The 12,349-nt window shown below is 41.5% G+C and overlaps 1 protein-coding gene across 1 annotated transcript in view; it reads left to right on the forward strand.

Annotated features, from left to right (window-relative positions):
- Positions 1-12,349, forward strand: part of LOC126248002 (zinc finger FYVE domain-containing protein 9) — a 383,986-nt gene that overhangs the window by 228,237 nt on the left and 143,400 nt on the right. Inside the window, exon 9 of the mRNA XM_049948584.1 lies at positions 10,703-10,858. Coding sequence (XP_049804541.1) covers positions 10,703-10,858 — 156 coding nt within the window. The remainder of the gene's footprint in view (positions 1-10,702; positions 10,859-12,349) is intronic.

A 12,349-nucleotide genomic window follows, 5' to 3' on the forward strand; every position in this document is an offset into this window, starting at 1 on the left:
TGATACAAATGATCTGATGATGCACTCATTGTATAATCTGTGACAATGTGTTGCTTTTGAAATGTTTGAAACTGATATTTGTTTAAATTTGAAGTTATTTCTCTTGAACACTTTACATGACTGTATTGTAGTAGTAGGTTACTGAGTAAGCAATAAGTTTTACAGTTAACCATGTCAGGACATTAATTGTGTGAGCAGAAAGATATGACTTCTGCACAGCAGTGCAGATGGTACAGGACTGTGTGTATAGGAATGTATTTACTAACAGGCAAGCCATCCAACTATTTCTTCTTATTATCATTGGGTTCCTGAGTGAGAATCAGTAGCTCCACAAGCATTGGATACAGATAGACAAAGATTCCGCGAGATCTCCGACTGGGAAGAACACATTATGCAAGCTACTGAAGTCGCTCCAAGTGGTTGAGGTGTGTGATACATCTCAGTGCACTGCATGGAGGATACGTCAAGGGCAGTTCATTATCACCACCATCAATGTGGTATTTTGCTAGCCAGTCACCACCCACAGGAGAGAGAACTTTGATCGTTAGTTTATTACATAAACTGATATTCGGTTGTTGTACCTCCAGTCTTGTGTATGGCTGAGAGAACATTTGGAAGATATGGAATAGCAAACTTTCACACCCAGCATTTGTGAGCAGAAGAAAATCATCATGGTACAGTTTAGGCAAGACACCAGCTAGAATTTAATATGTTGAGTGGAAATATACCTTAGTGTCTGGTAGGTCCGTATGTTCTCTCATAATGTTCTGCTTGTGCTCTCTATTCACTACAAAGACTTTATTTGGAACACTCTACCAGACATACTCCTTTGAAGCAGCTTATGGGTTATGCAGGATGAAACTGAAGCACATATCAGTCATACATTTTCTGCAACAGACATTTATAATGTACACACACTTCATCATTTAGTCAAGGAAGTCTGCAAAACCACTCGGCACTTTTTGAGAATGATAAAAAAAAGTAGTGAGTCCATGAGCTGATAAGTACATGTTTAGAAGCAAGAGGAGGACATTTTAAACATTTGTGATAAGTTCCTAACTTGACAGCTTTGTAAACAATTATTTCATTAATAATCCGAAAAAAGTGTTGATAGCCATATGGTTATATGGACATTTTTCCTGGTTTTGTTGTCGGGAATCTGGTCCCAAATAGTTCTGATACTCTATGCATATTGGTAGGATGAGGCAGGATGAGTCCATTGGTTGTTCAATAGTTTTCCTTCCAGTGTCTTTAGAATTCAACTCCTAGAGGAAGTTAAAGTATTTAGTGCAGAGTACGGTAGAGTTCCTTATCCGCTCCGCCATCCCTAACACCATCAAAGTACTTCACCAAGTATACACAACCAATATAAATTTCCCAATACACATAGGGCTCCTTTATCCTGCTCCATTCTCCTTTAATAATAGGAAAGGACAACCCATTCTGCTGAATTGAAGGACATTAGACACTGAAGGAGTCAGATTCAAACGCTATTCTTCCAAATGTAAGTTAGCATTGTTTCTTAAATGCCCTTCAGGATATTATTGGAATGGTTCCTTCTGGTAGCCCATGACCTATTTGATTCCCCAATCTTGGCCCACTGAACAGATATATGGTCTCTCTTGACAGGATGGTAAACTTAGGCTTTCTTCCAGAGAAACAAGTAAACAGACATTGGAGAGTATCAAGGAACACAAAATTAAAGAATATGCAGTTCTCACTTAAGATATCAATTTTCTGTTGAGCCTGGCCATTGTATATCATTGGGAGGAGAAATGGCCAGAAATGAAGGTGAAGCTGTCTAGCCGAAGTTTACCACTCCTATTGCTGGGCTGGGGCAGAGTAGCTTTGGACTGCCAGGATTCATGTTGTCTTCAGACATATTTCATTTTATTCCCACGGGAGACCTTCCTGACAGTGGCATACACACTTTAGTGTGCTGACACACTTCAAAGGAATGTGTCATAATCACATTAGAGCAACTATAAACATGATGGAATTATGGCCTACCCTTTGTTAACTAATGAGAAGATTATTGTACTATGCTTATTAAAATGTGGTGTATTACCTAGATATAAGAACTGCAGCGATGATTGTAGTAATGTATTTAGTTTTTCTCTTTTTGAATATTGTGTATATTTAAAAAAGGAATTGTTTTCTTGAATTTTTAATGCACGTACGCATGCACTGTGTGTGTGTGTGTGTGTGTGTGTGTGTGTGTGTGTGTGTGTGTGTGTGTTGTGGGCCTTTAGCAATATTTTAACTGTCATACATGTTTTTAACCACATAGTTTTGAATGGACTATAAAGAATACACTGTCAGACATCTCAACAGAAGCCATCATCATTGTCCTTTAGAAACAATTCATGTAATATCTGTTACCTGACCTGCTAGTTACATTGGTGATTGTTATATCGGTGATTGTTATATCGGTGATTGTTATAACGTTAGGCACATCACTCAATGTTACTGAAAACTCACACTTGGTAGTAATATTATGAATCAGTTATTTAATGGCATCAAAGTTTTTGTGCATTACTGCTATTGAAAGACGTTTAGAGCACAGATTAGATTCAAAAAATATTCTTTTCCAGTAGAACCTCTGAAACCAGTTTCTGTTTCTCTTGAAGGGAAATACAGTTGCAAAAAGCAGGTCAGTGAACAGTGCCAGTCTTCTGTGCTAAATCTTTTTTGTGATTATCCAAAAAATACCATAAGAGGCATATTTCAGAATGTGGGTTATTCAGACACATGAAATGTAGGAAAGGGAAGGAATGGGCGAGAAATTGTAATGGCTACCTGCTTAGTGCATGGTGGTAATGCAATGACAAAAGTTGAAAATTTATACTGGACTGGGACTCAAATCCAGATTTACTGCTTCTCATGAGTGGTTGCCTTAAAAACTTGGGCCATCCAGATACGGCCCCTACCAACTCAAATTTCCAGCTTACTGCACACTACAAGGCAATGTCTCTCATCCAATAAACTCACTGCTCGCAAAACCTGATACCTGTAGGAGTTGGGATGACATTTCTGCACTAGCACAGAAACAAAATCCAGGAGCCATTACCCTCTCTTTCAGAAATGTGTATATCTGAGTGGTATCTATTCTGTCAGACATATTTGTCTGCTGTAGTGGCTGAGGCAGCTGCTCATGAGAAGCAGTAAATCCAGGTTTGAGTCCCAAATTTTATCAAAAGAGTAATAGAAGAAGAAGGATTCTGTGTGAATTTTCTCTTCCGGAAATATTTGGCACCAGGAAAGTTCTCTGAAGTCAGTATACTGTCTTACTATGATACTTTGCTATGCCTCAATGTGCACATTGATACCTTTGGGATTCTCACATGAAGTTGCAGTTTGGTTTTTGAATTGATTACTAAAGTTACTTTCTGATTGGTTGCTCATTTGTGACCCTATTCCTAATTTGTGTATTTGATGATATAATCAACTTGTGGAGTGATGTTTTAGAGTCTTGATTATGAACAAAACTAAAATGTCTATCATTTATAAACTTGCGTCTAAATGACATCACTAAATATGTTGCATATTATCATGAATAAATGATTATAAAAATTGTAATGATCAGTGTAAATTTACTGAGAGACAGGAGTTAATAATACTTAAACAAATGATGCAGTAATGCTCATTCAATCTGCCCTGATTCCGTAGTTGCCCCTCGGAGGGCATTTGGCATTTACATGCAGCAGATGAAATAGTATAAAATAAACAATACATTTGTCATATAATGCATTGTCAAGGGAAGGAAGTATCAGTTTGCTGGTTGGTGTGTCACACAAGAATCCAAGACAATGACCAGGTTAATATGGCAGCAATGGTCACTTGCTACAGAAAACAGTGCACTTTCACATGCTGTAGCTGCAAAGATTTGGTTGATGATGATTCTGCCGACCCCGCCACTCCAGTAGCTAGATAGACTCTGGGACTATCCATTCTGTGAACGTGAAGTAATGTGTACGATCCACGAGAGCCTTTACCTCAAACAAAAATAGGTACTAAATTCCTTGAAAAAGGCAAATGTTGTCATATACGAGAAAGCGATTGGCAAAGATCCATTGGTGTCAAAATTGTACTGAGCCCTGTGGTGCCTGTTTAATGTTGTATCCAAGCTATAAAGAGAATCTCGCTTACCTCTGACTTGAGGAGCATAGAGCCTGAGCAGATTGGCTTCTGAAAGGCTCTGTGTGCAGAGTTTCTCAGAATGACAGACACCTCAGATGCCAAGTCTGTCACAGAAACAGTGGTTGACATGGGCAGAGCCTTCGACAGCGTTTGGTGCTAAGTACTGTTTGACTGCCCAAGGGATTGAAATGTAGAAATTGCTGAGTTACTGCAGTGACAGATGGGCTGTTCTGCCAACCCCTGGGTGGGTGCTAGAGAAGCAGACCATAAAAGGATGTCCACTGGGTCCATTCTGTGGCCCAGTGTTGTAGGCTTCATTGCTTTTTCCAAGAACTTCGCGGGTGGCATAAGACAGATCGAGTGTTGGGCTGAAGTGTAATTGTCTTATATGCTGCACCAATGGAGCAAAAGTGCCAGTATATTGGTTTTGAGGAGAAGATTCTTAAGTTGAAAGTGGCTTCAGAATGATTAAGAGTAGTATGCTACCCTCTGACACATAGCAGCCTCCCCCTGCAGGAGACACCCCAGGGGGCTCACAACTCTTGTGAGCATGTGCGTGGCTACCATGGGGCTGCAGCCTTTGCAACATTACTTCCTTTCCATACTGCAAGCGTATCTTCCAATATCCCTTCCCCCCTCACCGCTCCATCGGATGGTTTTTTTGTTGCCGGCACTGCTTGGACCTGGTTTATAATTGAGCCTCGAGTTTCTACTTTTGGCAGATTGTGCAACTTTTCAGTAAATAAACACATGGTCCTCATTGTTGTGTTTGACCTACCACTAATTTTCAAAATTCTCCAGAAGTGCAGATCATGCAGGGATGCCCCCCCCCCCCCCCCATGCGGTGTATGCTCCACCTTCGTGCCTTTCTGTGTGTGCACTCTTCCCTTCAGTCAGGGTATACACCAAGAACCCAGCACGGTAGCCATCCCACTGTGGGAGGGGAGGGCAGGGAGGTTGTCAAGCATTTAGCACTGAGGCTGTGTGGTGCTCATGGGGAGAGCCCCTGTTCGGAGTGGGTAGCACCATGGTGGATGAGCTGCAAATGAAGCGGATGAAGTTATCTCCTGCTAGTGGCCATACAAACCCAGCAGTCTCTATGAAAGGACAGTCCTCTTTCAACATAGAGAGATGCAACCCTAAAATTTTCCCTTCCCTGGCTACGCTGTGGGAAGAATATAGGGCTAAGCGGCAAGCGGAGCAATACTCCTCACAGTACTTGGTTTGTACAAGGATTGACAATGATTCATTCTTGGCCACAAAGCCCTTATTCTTCGTGGGAACTTAGATGACAAGTTTGGGGAAGTGGCAGCCATCTCTAAAATGTAAAGTGGGTCAGTTTTTATCATAATGGCATCCCCTGCCCAGTCACGGGCACTGTTCCATTGTAACAAGATGGGTGACATACCAGTGATTGTCACTCCACATAACAGTCTAAATTTGGTTGTGGGCATCAGTTTCCACAGAGACCTGTTCTTACAAACTGATGATGAGCTACACTCCAACTTGGAGTGATGGGGTGTGCACTTTGTCCATAATGTATGTAGGGGGGCAAAGGGCAATAGGGTTGCTACTGGTGCCTTCATCTTGTCCTTTGAGTGCAATTCATCACCTGAAAAAGGTATACCAGTGGAATGTGAACCCATATGCTGTCTTGCTGCTTCTCCGACACAAAATTTGAGATCGATGGGTTCCCACCCACTGGTGACATTGGTCCCCATCTCCCAGCAGGAGATGAATCACCTTTGTCTGGCTTCTTTCACCAGGAAGGGAACCTTCAGGACACTTTCTTACAAGGCTTCTGCTGGTCCACAACTGGACACCAGCCAGTGACTGATGGAGCCACAGGTGGCTGGTTGCAGGGCTTCACGATCATTGTCTTTACCTGAAACTGATTCAGTGAAGCCCTCACAATCATTGAAATCCTCTAAGGAGAGGAAAAACAAGGAAATTCTCTGAGAAGGAAGCCCCTGTGCCGCCAGATCCTGACTTTTCCACCCCTGTGGCTGAGACGGAGATTCCGGTGACCCCTGAGGCCCCAGTTCGCACCACACAATGGTACATGGAACCTATGTATATTGATGCCATAACACCTCAACCAGTGGCAGCAGGTGACCCTAAGGCATAACCTGCCCCCTTGGTCCCTTCACGGCCTCACAGTACGTCGACAACATTATTCTCCAGTGACTTTGAATGGTTTTTTCCATCACTTGACTGAGTTACAATATCTGTTAAACACTTCCCCTGCCTTCTGCATTGCCCTTCAGAAGACTTGAGTTTCTAGCAATTCAGACGCCAGCCCTTCATGGGGATTTTATAAGAATTCTGTGACCTATGACAGGGTATCAAGCGGAGTTTGCACATATGTTCTAGACACTGTGTGTAGTGAACTTGTGCCTATCAGTACGCCTTTGGAGGATTTTACCATCTGCAGTGTTTACCTCACTCCCGATGATAAAGTGTCTCGGGATGTACTGTTTGTATTGGTTTGTCAACTGCCCCCCACCACCTTTCCTTATCTTGGGTGATTTCAACACCCATGACCCCTTGTGGGGTGAAACCATTTACTCTCCCAACTGGATCTTGGCCACTTGAATGTTGGTATGCCCACACACTTTGGTGTAGTACACAGAACTTTCTCAGCCATTAACCTTTCCATCTGCAGCCTTTGTCTTCTCCCATCCATCCACTGGAGGTTCCACAATAGCCTTTGTGGTAGTGACGACTTCCCGATCTTTCTGTGCCTCTCTCAGCATCACTCCCCTGGATGCCTGACCAGATGGGCTCTAAACATTGCCGACTAGGGTGCTTTCACCTGTCCTGCTGACCTTGGCTCCCCATCACGTGGAGATATCGGTTAGCCAGTCCACAATACAACTACAGCCATTCTTTCAGCAGCTGATTGTAGGTGGGCTCTCCAACATCATAAGTGGCACCCATTGTGGGGCACCTCATTTCCTTTAAGTGGCTCTGTGCCCTGGTCTGCCATGTGATAAAAAGATGGAAGTGAGAATTGCTGGGAATGGTATGTTTTAACCATAGGACCACGTATCTCTCCTTCACAGGTTTGAGCTAATATCAGATGTCTTTAGGAATACCAGACACCTGCAGGTGTACCTGATATTACCTCAAATGGCACTGTCTGCACTGACCCAGACACCATCGCCAAACATTTTGCTCTGCACTATGCTCGAGCCTCAGTGCGAGAGAATTATCAATCTGCATTTCGTGTTCCAAAACAGCTGTTGGAGTGAAATATATAATCTCTTACTACATGCCATGTGGAGCCATATAATGGGCTATTCAGTTAGTGGGAATTTGTCAGTGTCCTAGCCCACTGCCCAGATATAGCCCCAGGGCTGGACTGTATCCACAACCAAGTGATCAAACACCTACCGGCGGATTGTCAGTGTCATATCCTTGCCATCTTTAACCCCATCGGGGCAAGGGCAAGTTCCCATCACAATCGTGATAAGGCATCATTGTTCCAGTTCTGAAACTGGGTAAGCACCATCTAGAGATGGACAGTTATCCCCCAATGAATATGTCCAGTGTTTTCTGTAAGTTGCTTGAACGTGGGGTGAGCCAGCGGATGTGTTGGCTCCTTTAGTCTGTGGATCTTCTGACTCCGTCCCAGGATGGTTTTCAGAAGGCCATTCCATTACAGATAATCTGGTTTACCTGGAGTCTGACATCTGAACAGCTTTTGCTCGATGTCAACACATTATAGCCCATCTTCTTCGACCTGCAAAAGGCTTATGACACCACACCCTTGCTACCTTAAAAAAGTCTGGTCTCTGGGATCCACTTCCGGTTTTCATCCAGGACTTCCTGTTGCAGTGTATGTTTCGGGTTCAATTTAGTGCTTCCCACAGTACCCCCATATCCAATAGAATGGGGTCCCATGGGGCTCTGTACTTTTTACAATGGATCAGCAGCAGCTGTGGGCTCCTTAGTATCAACCTTCTTGTACACTGATGACTTTTGCCTGTACTATTGCTCCTCTAGTGTGGGTGTTGCTGAATGTCAATTATGAAGCGCCATATGAAAGGCACAGACATGAGCTGTCATCCATCGCTTTCGATTTTCAGCCACCAAAACTTAAATCGTGCGCTTCTGTTGACATTGTACTATTCACTGACCTTATACTATTCACCCACAAACAGAACTTCACCTCAACAACCAGCTACTCAATGTGATGGATACTTATCGCCTGTTAGCACTGGTCTTTGATTCTCAATTGACTTGGATTCCCTATTTTTGCCTGCTTAAGCAAAATACACTTTGCTGCCTTAGTAACACCAGCTGGGGTGCAGATCGTACTACCTTCTGCAGCTTTACAAACCACTGATACAATTATTTTGGGAGTCTGGAATATAGTTCAGCATTGTCCTTAGCATTGTGGATACTGAATCCGATACACCACTGTGGGATTCGACTTGTGACAGGAGCCTTTTGAACTAGCCCTGTGAAAAGCGTACTCGTGGCCATTGAGCATCAGGCGCCAACAACAGCTTGTCAATTATGCTACCCACGTTGGCATCTCCCCTAAGCATCCAAACTACTGACTACTCCTTACAAACACGGTAATCAATCTCCTGGAACGGCAGGGATTACGATTGCAATCCGCATCCAGTCTGGCTCTCTGAACTTCAGTTGTTTCCTCTTCCACCTGTCCTCTGGATCCACTCCCATACACCTCCACGGTGCATCCCTCAGCCAGTTTCATTTACGTATCACAAAGTCTCAATGACTCGTTTCATCCAAGGCCCTCTGCTGCCAATTTTTCCCCATCCTTGGTGCATCCCGGGATTCAGAAGTAGTCTATACTGGTGGGTGGACGGTTGCTGTTCATGGATGCTTTGCTTATACTCTCACGGGACATATTGAACTGTGCTCCTTGCCGGGTGGCTGTAGTGTTTTACTGTGAGTTGATAGCCATCTCTCGTTCTGTTGAGCATATTTGTTCCTGCACTGGTGGGTCCTTGCTCATCTGTAGCGAATCCTTGACCAGTTTGCCAGCTCTCAACCAGTGCTACCCTTACCATCCCTTGGTCATTGCTATCCAGGATTCCCTGTATGCCCTTGAACAGTGTGGACGCTCAGTGATATTTGTCTGGACCCTGGGTGACATCAGGGTCCCAGGGAATGAACTTGGTGATAGCCTGGCCAAAGTGGTTACCAGTAAACTGACTTCAGCAATTTGTCTAGATAATATTTTGCCCTCTGTTATGTATAACAAAAGGACAGGTATGGAAAAAATTGCATGTTTTGTGTGTAGTTCATATTCTTGCCCAAATTAATGGGTATAGTATCAGTGTAATTCTTTCTTGGCTGTCATTTACTATATTACTTATTTTAACCATACTTGTAACAAAGTAATATAAGCATGGACACTAAAGAATGTTTTGATGTGCACCACAAATGTAAAAACTACCACTTTGATCACACAAATTGTACAGTATTAGTTCAACCCTTGTAAATTGTTCCTACAGTAATTACATTGTTTTTGTATGAAACTAAAGGATATTGTTACTTAAAATTCTATAAACAATAGTTGGCTGTATTGCTGGTGGTGAAAACTACTGTTGTGGCTTCACAGCAGCAGCCTGTCTGCACCAGAGGAGGAGTGTAAACAGCTGTTCATCTGAGTGAAAGTGCAGGCATTAGAAGGTGATTTTTCAGTTTGGAAAAGTGAGTCTGCAACACACAGTATCCCACCGAAGGCGAAGATAGTGTCAGAAACACTTGAGAGATGATATACACTCTAAGACACAGAAAAAAAGAAAGACACACAACACCAAGTAATTATCTGAATGCGATGGAAATTGGTAGTTTCTACTGCTTGTCTTTATTCTTGCCAAATCCTACCTTAGCCAGCAAGGTCTCAGAGTCTCTCCCCAGTTGAGAACGTTTGGAGAATTATGGGTAGCATCCTAGAACCAACCTATGATTTTGACAATTTATCGCACCAGTTGGACAAATTTGGCATGATATTCCTCAGAAGGACATCCAACAACTGCCAGTGGTGGACAAACACATTATTGACTTGGTCAATGTATGAAGTTCCTTCTGTTGAATAAATCATCTAATTTTTTCTGAAACTCTAAAGGTTTGTGTGTCGGTGCAAGTGCATCACATCTCAACCGATTCCCATTCCTTCTGGGTTCTCTCTCTCTCTCTCTCTCTCTCTCTCTCTCTCTCTCTCTCTCTCTCTCTCTCTCCCTCCCCCTCCCTCCCTCATCTGTTCAGTAAGCTTTATTTCTTTAACTCATAGTAGGTTTTAGAAACAAAAGTGAATTTGTGATAAGATGATGATATTTCATTTATGATTTGGTCCTTGACTCTGGAAAGGTTTTCTAGGTGTCTTCAAATTTCTGACTTTCTAAATCATAGATTTATTTTGTGGACTGTCAGTGTATTTTACATTATAGGGGATACAGCACAGTGTCAGTTTTACATTTCCAAATCACAAGTAATAGTGATAGTTTTTACTTTCATGAACATAATTTTCTTAAAAAAATGTTAAGCTGGAATATGATTGTTGTTTCTTTTGTACTAGGTCTTCCTCCACTGGCTACAATCATCAAAGGCGAACTGCGATTGGATGAAGAACTGGATACAGAAAAATTAATAATGCGTCTCAAGGATGAAGATGAGCCTCCTGTTACGTTTGCTCTCAACAGGAATCTATTTGTTCAGCTAAAAATAGTTAATTGTGAGTAATTGAATGTCTTCTGAAGTTACCCATAGAAACAATTGATAAATAGGTATTGTAACGTCAACAAAATAATATGCAGTTAGGAAGAGCTGTAAGAGATGTTTTGCCTACAAAAATTTTGCTCGTAAGAATTCAAGAAACAACGTAGTACTTCAAACATATACATGGTTATAAATGCAATTGCAATAGTAGCCTCACATAAAAATAGTTATTATGTTGAAATTGGAGACAATTTTAGTGTTTCACATTATCATACTGACTGTAAAAATCTTTTGAACTTAATTGCTGTGTTCCTTCCTCCAGTGATATTACTTAGAGATTGCAGGGTAGTTTGTGCAATATGAATTTGTGTGATGTAAAGCTTCTGAAAATGTAAGGTTGCATTGTCTGACGTCATATATGAAAAAAGTATGGTGATATAGTTCTGCAAAGAGTTAAATTTTGTGTATAAATTCAGTATCTATATACAGAAGACATACAAATTGTCACACACTAACCCAATTAACTTGCTTCACAGATGATGCTATTGTATGGTCTAGTTGAAACGGCAGTATGATATTTCAAATAATTAATTTTCGTTCTTCAAGTTTTTGAGGAAAATTTGCACTAACATGCAATTAATCACTGCTACCTTCTTAGGGGCCTCAGCCAAACTAGAGTCCCGTCAGTGCTGTCAATCCTCTTTAACAATAAATGCTAAATGTGCTTCAACAACCATTATTAAGAATAACAGTGTAACCCTGCTTTTACTTTCACAAAATTGACATTTTCCCACTGTTTACAATGTTTTTTATAGGTCTCGTCAAATTTCCTATAGCCACAATGTTAATTTGCACCTGATTTTGCGTCAACATATTTATAATTTTCCTGTGATTTACACATTACAAGAAAATGTTTGTGGAGAAAAAATGACACTGACATTATGTTGACCATCCAGTAGTGTTTACAAATATTATGTGGTTAGTGTTTACAAATATTATGTGGTTAGTGTTTACAAATATTATGTGGTTAGTGTTTACAAATATTACGTGGTTAGTGTTTACAAATATTACGTGGTGAAGTTTCTTGACACCACAGAACTTGACTCAGCGGATTTGAACTGGTAAATGTGTAAAAGTTGGAACAATTCGTGCCATATCTCCCGCTGCTTCCGAGCTCTGCTTGGCAAAATGGCTGATGGGAGTAACTAGGTTTGTTTGAATCATGACAACAATTTCCAAACTGTTTCTACTGTGCAAATGCAGTTTCATGATTTGTTGTGGTCATCGTGACACATTTGTCAAACCATGGTTAGTGTGTTTTGGTGTATGGCCACTTAGAGTGCTAGTTGACACCATCTTTCACTTTGCAATGCTCAAATGTTTTTAGTTTAAACACAGTGCCGGTTACGTATTTTGTTATGCTGAGCAAAACGTATTTCGAGAATTTATTCTCGCTGTCAAGTGCAGCATTTGTGTATGTATTTTTTGTGATGTTACGCAAACAAAT

Source organism: Schistocerca nitens, chromosome 3 (assembly GCF_023898315.1).
Source record: "Schistocerca nitens isolate TAMUIC-IGC-003100 chromosome 3, iqSchNite1.1, whole genome shotgun sequence".
NCBI classification, from domain to species: domain Eukaryota; kingdom Metazoa; phylum Arthropoda; class Insecta; order Orthoptera; family Acrididae; genus Schistocerca; species Schistocerca nitens.